General features: G+C 43.8%; 1 protein-coding gene across 1 annotated transcript in view; it reads right to left on the bottom strand.

Moving 5' to 3' along the window:
* Positions 1-21,241, bottom strand: part of EPHA10 (EPH receptor A10) — a 1,221,975-nt gene that overhangs the window by 65,685 nt on the left and 1,135,049 nt on the right. Inside the window, exons 11-12 of the mRNA XM_073665886.1 lie at positions 11,514-11,699; positions 11,062-11,123 (exon numbers count right to left, since the gene is read on the bottom strand). Of these exons, the coding sequence (XP_073521987.1) occupies positions 11,062-11,123; positions 11,514-11,699 (248 nt within the window). The remainder of the gene's footprint in view (positions 1-11,061; positions 11,124-11,513; positions 11,700-21,241) is intronic.

Genomic DNA, 21,241 nt, shown 5'->3' with positions numbered 1-21,241 from the left:
GCAAGAAGTGTGTTGGCCAAAAAAGGCACAAATAACTGCCCATGAAGAGCGGAAAATCAAGAGTGAAGCTGCAAAGATGCCATTCGCCACCAGTTTTGCCATATTACAGAGCTGCAACGTTACTGGAGTATCAAAAAGCACAAGGTGTGCGATACTCAGGGACATGGCCAAGGTAAGGAAGGCTGAAAAAGACCACCTTTGAACAAGAAGCATAAGATACAATGTCAAGAATGGGCCAAAAAATATCTTAAGACTGATTTTTCAAAGGTTTTATGGACAGATGAAATGAGAGTGACTCTTGATGGGCCTCATGGATGGGCCAGAGGCTGGATCAGTAAAGGGCAGAGAGCTCCACTCCGACTCAGACGCCAACGAGGTGGAAGTGGGGTACTGGTTTGGGCTGGTATCATCAAAGATGAACTTGTGGGACCTTTACTGGTTGAGCATGGAGTGAAGCTCAACTCCCAGACCTACAGCCAGTTTCTGGAAGACAACTTCTTCAAGCAGTGGTACAGGAAGAAGTCGTTATCGTTCAAGAAAAACATGATTTTCATGCAGGACAATGCTCCATCACATGTATCTAAATACTCCACAGCATGGCTGGCCAGTAAAGGTCTAAAAGAACAAAAAATAATGACATGGCCCCCTTGTTCACCTGATCTGAACCCCATAGAGAACCTGTGGTCCATCATAAAATGTGAGATCTGCAGTGAGGGAAAACAGTACACCTCTGGGAACAGTGTCTGGGAGGCTGTGGTGGCTGCTGCACGCAATGTTGATGATCGAAAACAGATCAAGCAACTGACAGAATCTATAGATGGAAGGCTGTTGAGTGTCATCATAAAGAAAGGTGGCTATATTGATCACTAATTTTTGGGGTTTTTGTTTTTGCATGTCAGAAATGTTTATTTGTAAATTTTGTTCACTGATATTGGTTTACCTGGTGAAAATCAACAAGTGAGATGGGATTATATTTGGTTTTTATTAAGTTGCCTAATAATTCTGCACAGTAATAGTTACCTGCACAAACAGATATCCTCCTAAGATAGCCAAATCTAAAAAAAAACACTCCAACTTCCAAAAATATTAAGCTTGGATACTTATGAGTCTTTTGGGTTGATTGAGAACATACACTGCTCAAAAAAATAAAGGGAACACTCAAATAACACATCCTAGATCTGAATGAATGAAATATTCTCATTGAATACTTTGTTCTGTACGAAGTTGAATGTGCTGACAACAAAATCACACAAAAATCATCAATGGAAATCAAATTTATTAACCAATGGAGGCCTGGATTTGGAGTCACCCCCAAAATTAAAGTGGAAAAACTCACTACAGGCTGATTCAACTTTGATGTAATGTCCTTAAAACATGTCAAAATGAGGCTCAGTATTTTGTGTGGCCACCACATGCCTGTATGACCCCCCTACAATGCCTGGGCATGCTCCTGATGAGGATGCGGATGGTCTCCTGTGGGATCTCCTCACAGATCTGGACTAAAGCATCCGCCAACTCCGGGACAGTCTGTGGTGCAACGTGACGTTGGTGGATGGAGCGAGACATGATGTCCCAGATGTGCTCAATCGGATTCAGGTGTGGGGAACGTGCGGGCAAGTCCATAGCTTCAATGCCTTCATCTTGCAGGAACTGTTGACACACTACAACCACATGAGTTCTGGCATTGTCCTGCATTAGGAGGAACCAAGGGCCAACCGCACCAGCATAAGGTCTCACAAGGGGTCTGAGGATCTCATCTCGGTACCTAATGGCAGTCAGGCTACCTCTGGTGAGCACATGGAGGGCTGTGCGGCCCTCCAAAGAAATGCCACCCCACACCATTACTGAGCCACTGCAAAACCGGTCATGCTGAAGGATGTTGCTGGCAGCAGATCGCTCTCCACGGCGTCTCCAGACTCTGTCACGTCTGTCACATGTGCTCAGTGTGAACCTGCTTTCATCTGTGAAGAGCACAGGGCGCCAGTGGCAACTTTTCCAATCCTGGTGTTCTGTGGCAAATGCCAAGCGACCTGCACAGTGTTGAGCTGTGAGCACAACCCCCATCTGTGGACGTCGGGCCCTCATGGAGTCGGTTTCCAACCGTTTGTGCAGACACATGCACATTTGTGGCCTGATGGTGGTCATTTTGCAGGGCTCTGGCAGTGCTTTTCCTGTTCCTCCTTGCACAAAGGCGGAGGTAGCGGTCCTGCTGCTGGGTTGTTGCCCTCCTACGGCCCCCTCCACGTCTCCTGGTGTACTGGCCTCTCTCTTGGTAGCGCCTCCAACCTCTGGACACTACGCTGACAGACACAGCAAACCTTCTTGCCACAGCTCGCATTGATGTGCCATCCTGGATGTGCTGCACTACCTGAGCAATTTCTGTGGGTTGTAAAGTCCGTCTCATGCTGCCACGAGTGTGAAAGCACAACCAACATTCAAAAGTGACCAAAACATCAGCCAGAAAGCATTGGTACTGAGATGTGGTCTGTGGTCCCCACCTGCAGAACCACTCCTTTATTGAGTGTGTCTTGATAATTGCCAATAATTTCCACCTATTGTCTATTCCATTTGCACAAAAGCATGTGAAATTGATTGTCAATCAGTGTTGCTTCCTAAGTGGACAGTTTGATTTCACAGAAGTTTGATTTACTTGGAGTTATATTCTGTTGTTTAAGTATTCCCTTTATTTTTATGAGCAGTGTAGTTGTTGATGAATAATGAAAATAATCCTCTAAAATACAAGTTGCCTAATAATTCTGCACAGTGTAGTGACACTGGTCAGAATTGGAAAAATTGGCCTGATCATGAAGGGGAAAACAGGCTTCAGGGCAAAGGGATTAATAGGCTTTTACAAAGTGCTAAAATGGAAAAGTGTACTTCATCAATGGATGTTGACCAAATATTTAATCACTGTATTGAGCCATTGGTTAAAATTGCTTAAGTTTAATACTATAACTTTGCCTCAGGTAGTCCTACATAGCCCAAGACTCAATAATGCATTTATATGTGAAAATAAAGCACAAGAGATGGATTTTATTAGAATCGTGTGGGACTTATTAGACTAACTTTTTGCAACACTGGAAGTTGTGTGGAGGCACTGTCTGTCATGAACATTGCCCACATTTAGAACTATACATCCAGCACGATTAGACCATTAAAAAATACTTATTCAGCTGTAAGAAATGAAAAGGTTATAACTAGTGTTGAGCGAACATGCTCGACACCGCTCGGTACTCGCCCAAGCATCACGCTACTCGGGATGTTCGGCGAGCACCGAGCATTTCCGGGTTACTCGGGCGGGAGCTCGAGTCTCCGCCCTGCATGTTTGGTGCTCTTTACGGAGCCAATGAACATGCAGGGATTGCCAGCCAGTCACTGTGATGCCACAGCCATGTTGTTTGTGGGCATTACAGTGATTGGCTGGCCGCACAGCGTCACCTCGAGTATTTAAAACCGGACGCCGCCATCTTGGACACAGTCGCTCCGGATCAGACAGTGTAGGGACAGCGCTGCTGATTTAGGGAGAGATATATCCTGCAAAATAGTTAGTGTAGGGTCTGTAAAGGCTGCCAGATCAAACAAACAGTCCTTCTCAGGACTAATATCCATCCCAGGTATATAAGGCAGGCAGGCAGGCTGTATAGGAGACACAGTGGTTATACCAGAAAACGCTGCATTACAGTCCTGTGTGCTGCTCCTGTTGCTGAAATTGCTGGACTTAGCTCCAGGTCCCAGGGGCCAGGAAAAATCCTTTTTTTTTAACTAAATCCTCTTTTTTTTTTCCTCCTTCACAATGTACAAATCCCCATCTTATTAACCTTTTGGTGCCCCCCCACCAAAAAAAAAAGTGTGCCTCTGATTTTTCAGACACAAATATATCTGTTGAAAATAGTCTGGTGTAGGCCAGAGAAATAGAAGTGTGGTTTTGCAGTTCTATGGGCCATTTGTATCTAAAAAAAACAGTTTGAGTGTGTCGCTACACAATATATCTGTTGAAAATAGTCTGGTGTAGGCCAGAGAGACAGAAGTGTGCTTTTGCTGTTCCACGGTAAAAAATCTCTATTATCCTGCTTTTTGCATTTTTTGCTGTAAAAAAAAAAAATATATAGTGTCTCCCTGATTTTTCAGACACAAATATATCTGTTGAAAATAGTCTGGTGTAGGCCAGAGAGACAGAAGTGTGCTTTTGCTGTTCCACGGTAAAAAATCTCTATTATCCTGCTTTTTGCATTTTTTGCTGTAAAAAAAAAAAAATAGTGTCTCCCTGATTTTTCAGACACAAATATATCTGCTGAAAATAGTCTGGTGTAGGCCCGAGAAATACAAGTGTGGTTTTGCAGTTCCATGGTACAAACCTCTGCATTATACACTTTTGGGCCATTTGTATCTTAAAAAAACAGTTTGAGTGTGTCGCTCACTGTTCAGCTGCAAATATATATATATTTTAAAATGCCTGGTATACACCAGTAAATTATTACTGTGGTTTTGATGTTCCACGGTAAAACATCTCTATTATCCTGTTTTTGGCATTTTTTGCTGTATAAAAATAATAATAGTGTCTCCCTGATTTTTCAGACACAAATATATCTGTTGAAAATAGTCTGGTGTAGGCCAGAGAGACAGAAGTGTGATTTTGCTGTTCCTTGGTAAAAAATCTCTATTATCCTTCTTTTTGCATTTTTTCCTGTAAAAAAAAAAAAAATAGTGTCTGCCTGATTTTTCAGACACAAATATATCTGTTGAAAATAGTCTGGTGTAGGCCCGAGAAATACAAGTGTGGTTTAGCAGTTCCACGGTACAAACCTCTGTATTATCCACTTTTGGGCCATTTGTATCTAAAAAAAACAGTTTGAATGTGTCGCTCACTGTTCAGCCGCAAATATATATATATTTTAAAAAGCTTTTGGTAGTTTTTTCCGTAAAGAAAAACAGTAGTGTCTCCTGACTGTTGTGACACAAAAATATATCTGTTGAAAATAGTCTTGTGTAGGCCCGACATCCCAGTGTGGTTTCGCAGTTCCACGGGTCAAATCGCTGTACTATCCAGTTTTGGGCCTTTGGTATCTAAAAAAAAAGCAGTTTGAGTGTGTCGCTCACTGTTCAGCCGCAAATATCTCTATTTAAAACAGTGTGGTATACCCCAGTAAACAATAACTGTGGTTTTCCTCTTCCACGGTTCTAATCTACTCTTTATTACCCTTTTTCCATTGATAGTGCAAGTGTAAGCTATTTTACTTCATTTACAATGGGCAAGGCGCGTGGCAAGGGACGTGGAAGTGGACGTTCTGGTGATGGTTTGTGCAGAGGATGGGGCCGTGGCCAAGGTGAAAATGTGCCACAACCAACAGCCACATCTTCTCGCTCCCACTTCTTGACCGAATTACTAGGGAAGCACAGAACAAAACCAGTATTGAGAACTGATCAGTGTGAACAGGTTATTAGTTGGATAGGAGACAATACTTCCAGTTACCTGGGCACCACCACCTCCGGTCTGTCTTCCACATGGTCAATTCTTAGTAGCCGTGAGTCTCGACTGCATACTCCTCCTCACCCTGATGCTCCTTCCGCCCACCATGCCGACTGTCGTCAGACAGCAAGAGATCCCACACTTGGACACTCTGAAGAGCTGTTCACTGGTCCATTTCCATATTTGGGCCCCTCGCCTGATACGCTTGAAGTGGTGGAAGAGGAGATCCCATGTTGCGATGCCCAAATATTTGAACAGCCACGGCCACAGGAAGTCGACGTTGGCAATCTGTCACAAGAGGTGGACGATGACGAGACACAATTGGCAGGAAGTGAGGAGGAGGATCGTGGTGCGCAAGTGGAAGAGGAGGAGGTGGTGGATGATCTAGTAACTGACCCAACGTGGAAGGAGGACATGCAGAGTGAGGCCAGCAGCACACAGGGGGAGGGAGGCAGAGTACCCCAACAGGCAGGAAGAAGCAGTGTGGTGGCCGCAGACAGAAGGCAGGCAACCATTCCCCGTAACACCAACACGAGGGACGTTGCCAGTACAAGCGGAAGGTCTTCCAGAGTCTGGAATTTTTTTAAAGACTCTGCTGATAACCCCAAAAAGGCCATATGTTCCACCTGCCATGCCAGCATCAGCAGGGGTGACAAAACTACCAGCCTGACGACCACCAGCATGATCAGGCACATGGCAGCAAAGCACCCGACTTTGCGGGGCGAAACCCAGGGTCCACGACCAGTGTCAGCGGGTGTCACCACTGCTTCTTCCACTGTTGTGCGTGCAATAGAACCCCCTGTTGTGTGTGCAAGGCAATCCCCTGTCCATACTGCATGTAAAGATGCCCCCTCCTCTCAGTCTTCACTTGTTATGGCAGTTTCTCAAGAAACAGCATCAGCGTCCACGTCCACGTCCCACCGCAGCGTTCAATTGTCCATATCCCAGACCTTTGAACGAAAGCAGAAATTCGCAGCTAACGCCCCAGAGGCCACAGTCCTAAATTCGCACATTTCACGACTGCTTGCATTGGAAATGCTGCCTTTTAGGCTGGTGGAGACGGAATCCTTCCGCAATCTTATGGCGGTGGCCGTTCCTCGGTACTCGGTCCCAAGCCAACACTATTTTGCCCGGTGTGCCATCCCCGCACTACACAAGCACGTGTCCCAAAGCATCTGCTGTGCCCTCAACAACGCAGTTACTGGGAGAGTCCACCTGACAACGGACACGTGGACAAGTGCTTGTGGCCAGGGACGGTACATCTCTCTGACGGCACACTGGGTAAACGTAGTGGAAGCCGGGACCCAGTCGGAACTTGGGACGGAACACATCCTCCCTACACCGAGGATTGCGGGCCCTATGTCAGTCAGAGTTGCCCCCACAGTGTACAGCTCCTGCGCATCCTCCTCTTCCTCCTCCTCCTCCTCATGTTCAGCCTCCATCTCAGATATCACCACATCAGTTACAAGCTGGAAGCATTGCAGTACTGCCTCCGCCAAGCGGCAACAGGCTGTGCTGAAACTCATAAGCTTAGGTGATAAACCTCACACTGCTTGTGAGTTGTGGACAGCTGTGAAAGAGCAGGCAGATCTGTGGCTGAGACCGCTGAACCTACATCCCGGCATGGTCGTGTGTGACAATGGCCGTAACCTGGTGGCGGCTCTGAGGCGAGGTGAGATCACACACGTACCATGCCTGGCTCATGTGCTTAACCTCGTGGTTCAGCGGTTTCTTAAATCGTACCCCGAGTTGCCAGATCTGCTCGTGAAAGTACGCCGCCTGTCAGCTCATTTTCGCAAGTCGGCTACAGCTTCCGCCGCCCTTGCTGTGTTGCAGCAGCGTTTGCAGCTTCCGGCACACCGACTGGTGTGTGATGTCCCCACACGTTGGAAATCTACCCTCCACATGTTGTAAAGGATTTGTGAGCAGAAGAGAGCAGTTGTGGAGTACTAGCTGCAACAAGGCCGTCGATATTCAGGTCAGACTCCACACATAAGACCTCAGGAGTGGATCTGGATGTCTGACATATGTACCATCCTGACAAACTTTGAGGAGGCCACCAAGATGGTGAGTGGCGATGATGCCATCAATATTGTCAGCATCCCACTTGTCTGTCTTTGCAACGCTCTCTGCAGAGAATTAAAGAGGAGGCATTGCAGCCAGAGAATGATGAGATGGATCAAGAAGCCGTTGCGGGCGATTACACACAGCCCAGCCTCATCTCGTCCCAACGTGCATTGGGGGACAATGAGGGAGAGGAGGAGGAGGAGGAGGAAGAACAGGAGCTGCTATCATGCGTTGTAGACGGTAGTACCTGTACAAGTGTCATACCGTCGGTTCAGCATGGGTGGCCTGAGGACAGGGGGGAGGAGGAAGAGGAGGAGGAGGAGGAGGAGAGCATGGTCAGCCGTCATCTTGGTGAGGACATGGAAATCTTGCCCGTTACCAGTCTGGCACGCATGGCTGACTTTATGTTACGCTGCCTTAACCGTGACGCTCGCGTTGTCAAAATGTTGGGTGACAGTCATTACTGGTTGGTGACACTTGTAGACCCCCGCTACAAGGAGAACTTACACTCTCTTATTCCTGAGGTGGAGAGATCTACAAAAATTGGGCAATACCAGAAGGCCCTTGCTGCAGAACTCTTAAAAAAATTCCCATCTGAACACGCTAGCGGCAGAGGTCACAGTTCGTTGTCCAACCAAGGCGTACAGGCGAGAGAGATGCATCTCGAATCCAGCAGAGGTAGGGGAACACTGTCAATGTTCTGGGACAGTTTTCTGACACCCGCCCAGCTTACAGGCCCTGAGGCGCGGGGTACTCTCACAAGGAGTGGAAAGTTTCAAAAGATGGTGAGGGAGTACCTTGCCGATCGTACCAGCATCCTCCGTGATTCCTCTGTGCCTTTTAATTGTTGGGTATCCAAGCTGGACACTTGGAATGAACTCGCTCTGTACGCCTTGGAGGTCCTGGCCTGCCCTGCCGCTAGCGTGTTATCGGAGAGTGTTTTTAGTGCCGCTGGGGGAATTATAACTGATAAGCGCACTCGCCTGTCAACTGACAATGCTGACAAGCTGACCCTTATCAAAATGAACAAGGGCAGGATTGGGCCAGACTTCTCATCACCACCAAATGACAGCAGAGTCACATAAAGTCAAATCCACTGTGTTATTTCGGGAGGTGTATTCACATGCACCGCTTCACACCCACACATGGGTATACGCTTCCTCGTTTCGGCTGTTTTTTGTAGTGCCTAATAATTTTTGGAAAGCCTTACATTCCCTGCTTAGGCCAACAGTGTACAGGAGACTCAGTTGCTATAAATGGAAAAAACGGTTTAGTTAAGGCCCTCTGACCTCCATGTCACTTCCAAGGGGCATTGGAGTGCCTCGAAATTTTTGGTAGGCATTGCACTCACTGTATGCCCTATAACTGTGTAGCCGAACCGCTCCTTTTGGTACAGAAACATATCCACCAAGACATATCTGGTTGACTGGCCTGATATTGATGTGAATGGTCCCTGTTCCTCCTGCTCTTTCTCCTTTGCCACCACCTCATCCATCATTTATCACCTGAAGCTTTGTTTTAATAGGAGTCATAGAACTGGGATAGTAGCAGGAAAACATCCAGCAATCCTCGAAGGAGGTAGAATATGCGCCAAAACGCTGACCACCTCAGGCCTAGCCGCTACTGCATACATGCGCTTGCATTCCAAGAAAACAAAGCAGATGCTAACTTCTATCATCATCATCATGCTCCTCACCTAGGCACTCTCAACTCCCCTGATGGAGAAGCCAGGGCCCACCGGAGGAGTCTGGTTCTCTGGTGGGCTCGTCCAATGCTGCCCTAAAGCAGGCCAGGCTAAGAAAAGTGTGGGGGAAGGTGACAGGAGAAATCAGGGCAGCTGGGGACCGAGTATGGACACCTGGCCGCCACCTGGCGGCTGAGGACCGAGTGTGGACACCCGGCCGCCGGGCGGCTGGGGACAGAGTATGGATACCTCGCTGCCGAAGCGGCCATGAGGTAGTGGCCAGCTTCGGCCTCCTCCAAACTAAAAGGCCCCATTTCAAGTGAAAGCTAGCAGTATGGTATTGCAGCCTGGGGGTGGGTGGGTGGCAGGCTGCATATTTTCGCTTGCATTGCAAGGAATGGGGGAGGTACAATTGAACACTGCCCTGGGACAAGGACTTGCATGGGGATAGTTGCAAGTCTGCATCTTCTGATGCGGCAAGGATCACTTCTGATGGGCACACTTTTAGACAGTGACCTGGGGGTCAGAGATGCTTCCAGGGGTCTTCCCCATGCTGATCCCTTGTCTTTTCAGCACTGTATGCATGTGTCACACAGCACATGGCCAGATAAGGTTGTAAAATGTTAAAATGACATTTCCCGGTGAACGCATTTGTCACGGTTGAAAGCAATACAAAAGTGCAAAAACGCATGAAAAATGCTACTTGTGAACATAGCCCAAGGTGTGGAGGAGTATTTTTGTTTTTGGTTATTTATTTTACCTTATACACATGTTTTTACCCTGGAAAGGAAATTCCTTAACATATTTCACAGGAAAACCGTTTCAGCTTCGTTTTTGAACGTTTTATTGTGAGCCCGCAAAAGTGGCTTAATACCTCTGACCACGTTGTTGACAGCAGTGACCTGGGGGTCAGAAATGCTTCCAGGGGCGATCCCCATGCTGCCCCCATGTCTTTTGAGCACTGTCACTATCGTTTTGGGCACTTTTTAGGCTTTCTACAGACTGCCGGGAAGCCGCCGCAAAAATGTTCGGGTCTCCCATAGACTAACATTGGGCTCGTTGCTCGGGTCGAGCACCCGAGTATCACAGTGAGCTCGGCCCGAGCTTCGAGCACCCGAGCATTTTAGTGCTCGCTCAACACTAGTTATAACATAGTTGCTTCTTAGCCATGTACACTTTTCTAGGGGCCTCTGAATATCCTGCTCTGATACATAAACTTAATCAAGGCATGAAAAGTAACCATAAACCTAAAGAAAAAGTGCCTTGAAACAGTTAATAATATTTTATACATAATTTTCATGGCATTAACAAAGAAATTACAACATAAGAAAAAAAAATTGTGAAATTTTGTTAATCACATAATCCATAGATATACCAATTATGTGTAAATTATAGTAAGATAGACATAAAATGCTCAAAAAATCTCAATCTCTTTAGTATTAAGTAAGAGCACCATACACAGAAGTACAAACACTTGTCCGCCTTGGCATGCTATCAATAAGGTTAAAAATGGTTGTTTGAGGAATATTCTGCTAAACTGAATGCACTTGCACACACAAATCATCAATATCCGCTGCTGGCATCTCCCTTTCCAACTGCCAACCAATGATGTCGTAGATGTGAGACAAGTTCAGAGACACAGCAGGCCCGAGTAGGGTATTTAGTTCACGTAAACTGCTTACAGAAGCACAAGAAACATGCGGCCTGCCATTGTCGTGTAACATCATCAGATATGGAATCTATCTTATGTATTAAAACAATTAGTACATATTAAAGCGACAATGAAAAATGCATATATTACTACTTTTTTTCTTAAAAATATAAATGCTTTTTTTATACATACTCTCAAAAACGAATCCAGAACACCATTGCCCATATATTCCATAACTGTCATCATTGTATTGCCTATAAAGTAGAGAGGCATTTTATGAATGTCAAATATATAAAGATAATAACACAAAGATGAAAAGGGTGGGATCTAATAAAGCTAAAGGTTATATGGTGAAACTAGAGTATGATAGACTCGGGATATATCAGGAAAAGATATTTGGTGGAAATGCAGCAAGTAAAAGAAATGATTTGACATAAAACCTATTTGATGAGATATATAAGTTTATATAGCTACAAAAAGAAAACCTGCCAATTGTTAGCTCAACTGAATAAAGTAACACAAGTAAAAGATGTACAGAAAAAATGTAAAATAGTAATTGTAAACAGTATAATAATTGTAATTAACTTGAACCTGTCTTGGGCCAGGGTCAATAGGGACCTGTCTTAATAATATCACTTTCTTACCTCTAGTGATAACTCCTTCAAGGCGTAAGATGTTCGGATGATCAAACTGTCCCATAATGCTTGCCTCTGCCAGAAATGATCGCTTCTGTTTTTCGGAACAGCCAGCTCTAAGGGTCTGTATGGCTACGGGAAGTTCTCTTTTGCTTGGAAGTTTCAAACAACCTTTGCATATTTCACCATATTCCCCTAAGAATAGCAGAAATAGATGTATTAGCGAAAAAGAGTAGAGTCAACCTTTCTGTCGCCAGAATGTACATAAAGGAGACTTTGTATATTTTCAAGGTCTCTTGTGGCTATATCTAGCATTCTAAGCAGTATGAAGGGTAATTTGGACAGCATGTATATATTGTAGCTAAGATGAAAAAAAAAAAAGAATTTTATTCATATCCACTAAAATTTCCCTACAGATCCGTAGCAAATTCACATCACTATCTGTATGTGATACATGAGAATTTATTGTGGATTTTGTGTTGTAAATGATGGAATCCATGATGAAAATCCCTATCAAAAGATCACATACAAAGTGTGGTTGAGATTTGTTAAAGTCTCGTCTACTTTACTGCTACAATAACAAATTAGTGTAATAAAACAATACACTGCATAAAATACATACCAAACGTATATTATTTACCTGATTTGACAAGTGTGATACATTCGTATTTAGGAGTCTGGTAGTGGATAGATGGGGTCAATTGGGGCAATCTACCAATATTGCTGTTCTATAGAAGTCCAAAAAAGTGGTATATACTGTATATGGGTATCTCTTGTTTGGCTGATGTCTTTATTCATGTTTCAAGTATCTTTAATGGGTCAGACATTGACCAGACATTATAAAGTGGCTACATATAGGTGGTATAAGAGAGAAGGTTTTCTTTCTAGAACAGAGATAATTTTCACAATTTTTCCCAGGAGCAGTAACGGTAGGCCTCCCTATAGAAGCTGAATCTCTGTAAGGAAAACCAGAAGCACAAGAGCCGTGTCGAAGCCGACCAGCACCTTGCTTTGTACTGACAATAAGCAAGAAACAGCTGTCTATGGATGGATGTTTCTACTTTGGCTAATATCCTTAGTCATACTTTAATGCTCTTTAAAGGGAACCTATCACTTGAAAACACACTATTAACTGCAGATAAGGGGGTAAGTGGCAGGTTAATAGTGTGGTGAACCTGCCTGGCACACACACTTAGAGCCCCACTGCTGGGAGAAAATTAGCTTTATTTCTTCCGGCAGCTTTCAGATTTCAGTCACGGGGTGGCACTGACATAGGTTCACTGCTCTGTGTACAGAGAGCAGCAGCTATTACCACATCCCCAGTACTGACTGACAGCTCGCTTAGCATTACAGTCTGCTGTCAGGGTTTTTCTCAACATTCTTATCAGAAGCACACTACCCCCCTGCATCCTGTATTCCTGCTTTGCGGGCAGCAATGCACTCCTGCTCAATTCACAGTCCGGGTCTGTGGCATCAATGTGCATTAGCCTAAACAGTATGCTCCCTCATGCTTCAACCAGAGCAAATTTTTGCCTTTAACCCCTTAACCCCCGAGGGTGGTTTGCACGTTAATGGCCAATTTTTACAATTCTGACCACTGTCACTTTATGAGGTAATTACTCTGGAATGCTTCAACGGATCCCCCTGATTCTGAGATTGTTTTTTCGTGACATATTGTACTTCATGATTGTGGAAAAATTTCTTCGATATCACTTGCGTTTATTTGTCAAAAAAATGGAAATTTGGCGAAAATTTTGAAAATTTTGCAATTTTCAAAATTTGAATTTTTATGCCCTTACATCAGAGAGATATGTCACACAAAAGAGTTAATAGATAACATTTCCCACATGTCTACTTTACATCAGCATAATTTTGGAACCAAAATTATTTTTTGTTAGGGAGCTATAAGGGTTAAATTTGACCAGCGATTTCTAATTTTTCCATCAAAATTTACAAAACCATTTTTTTAGGGACCACATCAAATTTGAAGTCACTTTGAGAGGTCTTTATGACAGAATATACCCAAAAGTGACACCATTCTAAAAACTGCACCCCTCAAGGTGCTCAAAATCACATTCAATAAGTTTATTAACCCTTCAGGTGCTTCACAGGAATTTTTGGAATGTGGAAGAAAAAAATGAACATTTAACTTTTTTCACAAAAATGTTACTTTAGACCCAATTTTTTTTATTTTCACAGGGGTAACAAGAAAAAATGGACCCCAAAATTTGTTGTGCAATTTCCCCTGGGCACGCAGATACCCAATATGTGGGGAAAAAACACTGTTTGGGCGCACGGCAGGGCTCGGAAGGGAAGGAGCGCCATTTGACTTTTTGATTGTAAAATTTGCTTGAATAATTAGCGGACGCCATGTTGCATTTGGAGAGTCCCTGTGTGCCCAAACATTGAAGCTCCCCCACAAGTGACCCAATTTTGGAAACTAGACGCCCCAAGGCACCTATCTAGATGCACAGTGAGCACTTGGAACTTCACAGGTGCTTCACAAATTGATTCGTAAAAATGAAAAAGTGAAAAAAAACAACTTTTCCATTTTTATGAATCAATTTGTGTCGTTGTTATTGGTGCCATTTTCAGGCACGTGACATTTTTTGATCGCTTTCTATTCCGATTTTTGGGAGGCAGAATAAACAAAAACCAACAATTCAGGAATTGTTTTTTTTTTTTCTATTCCGCGTGTGGTAAAATTGATAAGGCGGCTTTACTCTTCGGGTCAGTACGTTTACAGTGGTACCACATTTATATCGTATTTCTATGTTTTGCACTTTTACATAATAAAAGCAATTTTATAGAAAAAATAATTTTTTAGCATAGCTTTATTCTGAGAGCTATAACTTTTTTATTTTTGGCTGATGGAGCTGTATGGCGGCTTATTTTTTGCGGAACGAGATGATGTTTTCAGCGGTACCATTTTTATTTATATTTATTTTTTTGATCGCGTGTTATTCCATTTTTTATTTGGCGGTATGGTGATAAAGCATTGTTTTTTGCTTCGTTTTTTTTTTTATTTTTTTACCGTGTTCACTGAAGGGGTTAACTAGTGGGACAGTTTTATAGGTCAGGTTGCTCCGGATGCGGCGATATCAAATATGTGTACTTTTATTGTTTTTTTTTATAATGATATTTATTGATGGGTACATTATATTTTTATTTTTGGTGGATTATTTTTTTTATTTTTTTAAAAATATTTTTACATTTTTTTTTACATTTTTTTTTCACTTTCTGATAGTTTTTATACTTTATTACTTTGTCCCACTGTGGGACTTTCACTTTTTTTTCTCTGATCGCCTGCACAGGAATGCAGCACCATCCCTGTGCCATGCAGGCTGTCAGCGCTGGACAGGGAGTAGATTGTTTGGAGATGCACTGCGCATGTCCAAAAAATCTTCCTGCTGTCTGGTGACCCGGATGTTGTCATGACGACATCGGGTCGTCATGGCAACATCCTGGAAGCCACGGCAGACAGCGCTGGAGGCCGGAAGAGGAGGTGAGTATCTGCGTTCACCTCCCCTTGCCACTGCAATGCTGCGTTCGACTTCGATCGCAGCATCGCGGGGTTAATGTGCTGGGAGCGGTGCAGGACCACTCCCTGCTCATAGTACCGGGTGTCAGCTGTGACAATCAGCTGACACCCGGCGGCGATCGCGCCCGCACAGCCTGTGTGCGCGTGCGATCGCCATGACGTACTAATACGGGTCTGGCTCTTAAGTCCCAGGGAACAGACGCGTATTAGTACGTCAAATGTTGTTAAGGGGTTAAAGCATTGATCCAGTCATTTTCAATGTAGTAATTACAAGTTCTACTGGGAAAAGCTTGTAAGGGACACACTAAAGGAGGGGGAAGAAGAAAAGATGTGAATAAGTAAAACATTTTTGATCTGTATTCAAAAAAATTATTAAAATGGATAATTCTAAAATATACAAATCACATGCATCTACAGCATCTATGGTCAGCTTTGTTCTATACATGAGCAAGGTGCTGTATAATAGGGGTATTTATATGATTCCCTCTCACATTACCTGCTGAACTTGGGATACAATCCCTGATGCGCGTTTTGCCAGTATACCGGCTTTTTCAAAGGGCCCTTAGAAAAAGCCGGTATACTGGTGAAATATGCGTCAGGGATTGTATCCCGAGATCAGCTAGTAATGTGAGAGGAAATCATATAAATACCCATAGAATACAGCACCTTGCTCATGTATAGAACAAAGCTGACCATAGATGCTGTAGATGCATGTGATTTGTATATTTTAGAATTATCCATTTTAATAATTTTTTCGAATACAGATCAAAAATGTTTTACTTATATGTATTATGGCAAGAAAAAAGCAGCTAAGTAAAGAAAAATGAGTGGCCATCATTACTTTAAGAAATGAAGGTCAGTCAGTCAGAAAAATTGCAAAAACTTTGAAAGTGTCCCCAAGTGCAGTTGCAAAAACCATCAAGCGCTACAAAGAAACTGGCTCACATGAGGACCGCCCCAGGAAAGGAAGACCAAGAGTCACCTCTGCTTCTGAGGATAAGTTTATCCGAGTCACCAGCCTCAGAAATTGCAGGTTAACAGCAGTTCAGATTAGAGACCAGGTCAATGCCACACAGAGTTCTAGAAGCAGACACATCTCTACAACCACTGTTAAGAGGAGACTGTGCAGCAGGTCTTCATGGTAAAATAGCTGCTAGGAAACCACTGCTAAGGACAGGCAACAAGCAGAAAAGACTTGTTTGGGCTAAAGAACACAAGGAATGGACATTAGACCAGTGGAAATCTGTGCTTTGGTCTGATGAGTCCAAATTTGAGATGTTTGGTTCCAACCACCGTGTCTTTGTGCGACGCAGAAAAGGTGAACGGATGTACTCTACATGCCTGGTTCCCACCGTGAAGCATGGAGGAGGAGGTGTGATGGTGTGGGGGTGCTTTGCTGGTGACACGGTTGGGGATTTATTCAAAATTGAAGGCATACTGAACCAGCATGGCTACCACAGCATCTTGCAGCGGCATGCTATTCCATCCGGTTTGCATTTAGTTGGACCATCATTTATTTTTCAACAGGACAATGACCCCAAACACACATCCAGGCTGTGTAAGGGCTATTTGACCAAGAAGGAGAGTGATGGGGTGCTACGCCAGATGACCGGGCCTCCACAGTCACCAGACCTGAACCCAATCGAGATGGTTTGGGGTGATCTGGACTGCAGAGTGAAGGCAAAAGGGCCAACAAGTGCTAAGCATCTCTGGGAACTCCTTCAAGATTGTTAGAAGACCATTTCCGGTGACTACCTCTTGAAGCTCATCAAGAGAATGCCAAGAATGTGCAAAGCAGTCATCAAAGCAAAAGGTGGCTACTTTGAAGAACCTAGAATATAAGACATATTTTCAGCTATTTCACACTATTTTGTTAAGTATATAATTCCACATGTGTTAATTTATAGTTTTGATGCCATCAGTGTGAATGTACAATTTTCATAGTCATGAAAATAGAGAAAAATCTTTAAATGAGAAGGTGTGTCCAAACTTTTGGTCTGTACTGTATATACAATCATTATTTATATTTGGGGAAAATCGATGTATATAATATACAGCCGTAACACATTTATCATAAAGGGACTGGGTAAGGTATTCCCATTAACATCTTTCTTTTATTTCTATGCACCTGGATTTTTTGTGGGTTATTGTCATTGACAGTGACCTTATATGCATCTGTAGAAGCATGTGATTTGTATATTTTAGAATTATCCATTTAAATAATCTTTTCTAATAAAGATCAACATTTTTTTACTTAATTCACATCTTTTCTTCTTCCCCTTCCCTTAGAGTGTCCATGACTATTAGGTGGTGCACATCTGTGAATAGAGGTCTGATGAGATTTGACTTATATATTTTGTGAAAAGCTTGTAAGCACTGTGCTCCTTGACAAGAAGATTACATTGGTGGATGGTAACAACAACACTTGTCCCATTTATGGTCTGGGAGTGCCTGCACCTACTGTAGCATTGCTCCCTATCTTCTTCTCCCCCACTTTGGGAGTCCCATGATGAACCCCTTGATTACCAGAAGAGGGGGGAGATGCGTCAGGAACATGTGGAGCCTGCTGAAATTATATCCATCACCTAGTAGCTTCTCAAGCTAAGTACTTCTTAAATCAGGCCATACTGGGTGTATTTGAGCTCATTCATACTATCTATCATTGTGTTTGCTGTCCACCATCAGGGACATATCCCCTTTGTGTAAGGATGAAAATTGTATTGTAAATTTTTTACTTATAGAGTTACCTGATAGTGCCAAAGAGGTATAGTCTTCAATGACTGGGGGTGCCATATCGTTGCTTTGGGGGTGCCAACTTCCGCTGACATGATGGGAACAGTATAGAGCTAATTAGTCCCCAAATTCCCTATCCCATATGACCCTCAGTGTGTATTGATATGTATATGACTATCCCCCTGGGCCGTGGGGCACCCGGATCTGGGCTTCAATGTAACGATGGGGGTAGTAGTGGCAACCCGATCCGTGGCTCAGGGTGGTCAGACAAGTGGAAGTCTACTATGTGCTTTGCAATGTCCGACTACGCCACCCGTGGATTGCGGCTATTATGAACCGCCACTGCAAGGCAGTCCCCTGAGCCTGATGGTGTGCGCAGCTGATATCGTATAACTTCCCACGGGAAGAGTGTAGCCCCAGGGCAATGTAGTAGATGGAGGGGGTGATGCTGCAGGGAGTCCCAGTACTGTTAGTGCTGGCGAAGTAAGAAGCACAAAGAAAACGTGTTGCAGTCCAGGGTCTTTTACTCACAGTTCGTATACTCCAAGCCACTTCTGTACAGGTAGTGACTGCCCAAGCCGTGCTGCGTCCACCAGGTGAGGGGCTCGGTCAACCCCCAGGCAATTCCGGAGCATGGCACAGGACTCCCTTCTATCCTTCCTCTGGCTCGTACCCCACCAGTGACCAAGCTTTTGTCCAGCTGCCGCGGATCTATGCGGGTAAACGTGGGCCCCATTTCCCGCTATCCTATATGGTGCCTTCCTAGCAAGGTTTAGCAGGGGGTCGCACCAATTGATGATCTCGACCTCCGGTTCTTGGCTGAGGGATAATTTACCTCCACCAATTTGGGATCCGGTACCCTTTTCTTGCCTGACCCGATTTCACATTGGTCCTTAGGGTCCCCTCTACCTTCTTGTTTCTGAGCCCTTCTGTTTCTCTGTCACTTCTCCTCCTTTCCTGTTCCTTCTTCTACTCCTTCGCTCGGCCTCTTCTCCAGGCCCACTTCTCCTTCTCCTCCCAGGCTCCGGCCTTCACCCTAGGCCCGCCTTTGAGCAGAGCTCCTACAGAGCCTCCGCTCCCTGTCTTCTCCTCTCTCTGACTGTCTGACTGAACCCTGATCTAAGATGGTTCCCACCTTTTATACCTCCACTCTGAGTGTGAGCTCAGGTGACCAGCACCCAATGAGCTCCTACCTATGCCCAGAAACCGTCCCCTCCTGCTCCTACATCACTGGGTTTTCCTCCCCCCTCCCCACTCCAGCCAGGGACATGGTCTGTCGTGCCTGCATTACTATATAAATGGGAGCACCATTGAGTTGTCCCCCGGAAATGGGGTGTGTGTGATGCATGCAGCTAACTGAGCCCTGGTCCATACTCCATCCTTACCCGGGAGTGGAATGTCACACCTCTGGCAGAGGTGCAATACCCCTGTAGAGGCCGAACCCTCGGGGCGCTACATATAGATATTAAGAGTTTGTTTGCTTACATCCAGGTGCAATAGTCCTTTTTTAAAATTATATGATTAAAGAGACGGTTTTTAGGGTTTTTGCTCTTTTGTTGTTCGTTTGGACAGTAACCTAGCAGCGAGAAGTACATATTAGAACTCAAAATCCCTCTGTACTTGAGAATATGGAAGAGTTCTATTAACAAGTAAACTGCTAAGTTTGAGAATAATCCTTTAAATGGTTGGACTTTGAGAGAGTAGCTACCGATAGGAGGCACTAGAGAGATTTCTTTCTTCTGGACAACAGTAAATTTGCTAAATTTGTCTGTATGACCAACTTCTAATTAATGTTTGAAGTTCTGGATTTTGCAGAAGTAATTAAAGAATACTTTTAACTTTACAGCACAATAATGATCTTTTATAAGCCAGTATAATCATGTCACAAATTTCCAAAGACAATTAAAGCCCAACATATTTATCAGTTCTTCTCAATTACTGAATAACTCCCTGTCAATGATAAAGTCATGCAGTCATGCTTGCTGACCTGAACAAATCTATTGACAGCTCCAGTGTCCTCACTGCCACCGAACTCTTGTCACTGTCATCTTCTTTCACTCTATCACAGTTTTCTGATTTCCCCTCTTACTGCGAGGCCACTAACTTAACCTTGTGCACTGATGTCTTTATATTCTCTTCTCCTCAATGAAACCAACTGCACACACTAATGCTTGCAGTTAGAGAAATAGACACGGATCAATACTATTGATGTGATTTACCTGTAACCTGTCTAGCTAGATATGGCTTGGATGAAACTTGCACAATGCTCTATGTAAAATGTGCAGTAAAACTTTCAAATCTTTAAATACACTCTTTATGTGTAAGCGATTTTGCTGAAACAGATGATCCAAAAGCTTTACACACAATTATTTAACATACAGGTGCTTCTCACTAAATTGGAATATCATCAAAATTTATTTCAGTTCTTCAATACAAAAAGTGAAACTCATATATTATATAGACTCATTACATACACAGTGATCTATTTCAAGTGTTTATTTCTGTTGATAATAATAATTATAATAATTCTTATTTATATAGCGCCATCATATTCCGCAGCACTTTACAATTAAGCAGAGACATGAGCAGACAATAAATTCAATACAAGGTAAGACAGTTTAAACAGTTACATTAGGAGTGAGGTCCCTGCTCGCAAGCTTACAATCTACAAGTTAATGTTGATGATTATGGCTTACAGCCAATGAAAACTCAAAAGTCATTATCTCAGTAAATTAGAATACTTTATAACAACAGCTTGAAAAATGTTTTTAGAATCCAAAATGTTGGCCTACTGAAATGTATGTTCAGTAAATGCACTCAATACTTGGTCGGGGCTCCTTTTGCATCAATTACTGTATCAATGCGGCGTGTCATGGAGTCGATCAGCCTGTGGCACTGCTGCGGTGTTATGGAAGCCCAGGTTGCTTTGATAGCAGCCTTCAGCTCATCTGCATTGTTGGGTCTGGAGTATCTCATCTTCCTCTTAACAATACCCCATAGGTTCTCTATGGGGTTAAGGTCAGGCGAGTTTGCTGCCAATCAAGCATAGTTATACTGTTGTTTTTAAACCAGGTATTGATACTTTTGGAAGTGTGGACAGGTGTTAAGTACTGCTGGAGAATGAAATTTCCATCTCCAAAAAGCTTGTTGGCAGAGGGAAGCATGAAGTGCTCTAAAATTTCCTGGTAGACGGCTGCGCTGACTTTGGTCTTGATAAAACACAGTGGACGTACACCAGCAGATGACACGGCTCCCCAAACCATCACTGATTGTGGAAACTTCACACTAGACCTCCAGCAGCTTGGATTGTGGCCTCTCCACTGTTCCTCCAGACTCTGGGACCTTGATTTCTAAATGAAATGCAAAATTTACTTTCATCTGAAAACAACACCTTGGACCTCTGAGCAACAGTCCAGGTCTTTTTCTCCTTGGTCCAGATAAGACGCTTCTGGTGTTGTCTATT

The sequence above is a fragment of the Phyllobates terribilis genome, unplaced genomic scaffold, assembly GCF_046119375.1.
Source record: "Phyllobates terribilis strain yellow unplaced genomic scaffold, ASM4611937v1 Scaffold_2__4_contigs__length_985480577, whole genome shotgun sequence".
Classification (NCBI taxonomy): domain Eukaryota; kingdom Metazoa; phylum Chordata; class Amphibia; order Anura; family Dendrobatidae; genus Phyllobates; species Phyllobates terribilis.
This window is presented reverse-complemented; position numbering and strand designations above follow the sequence as displayed.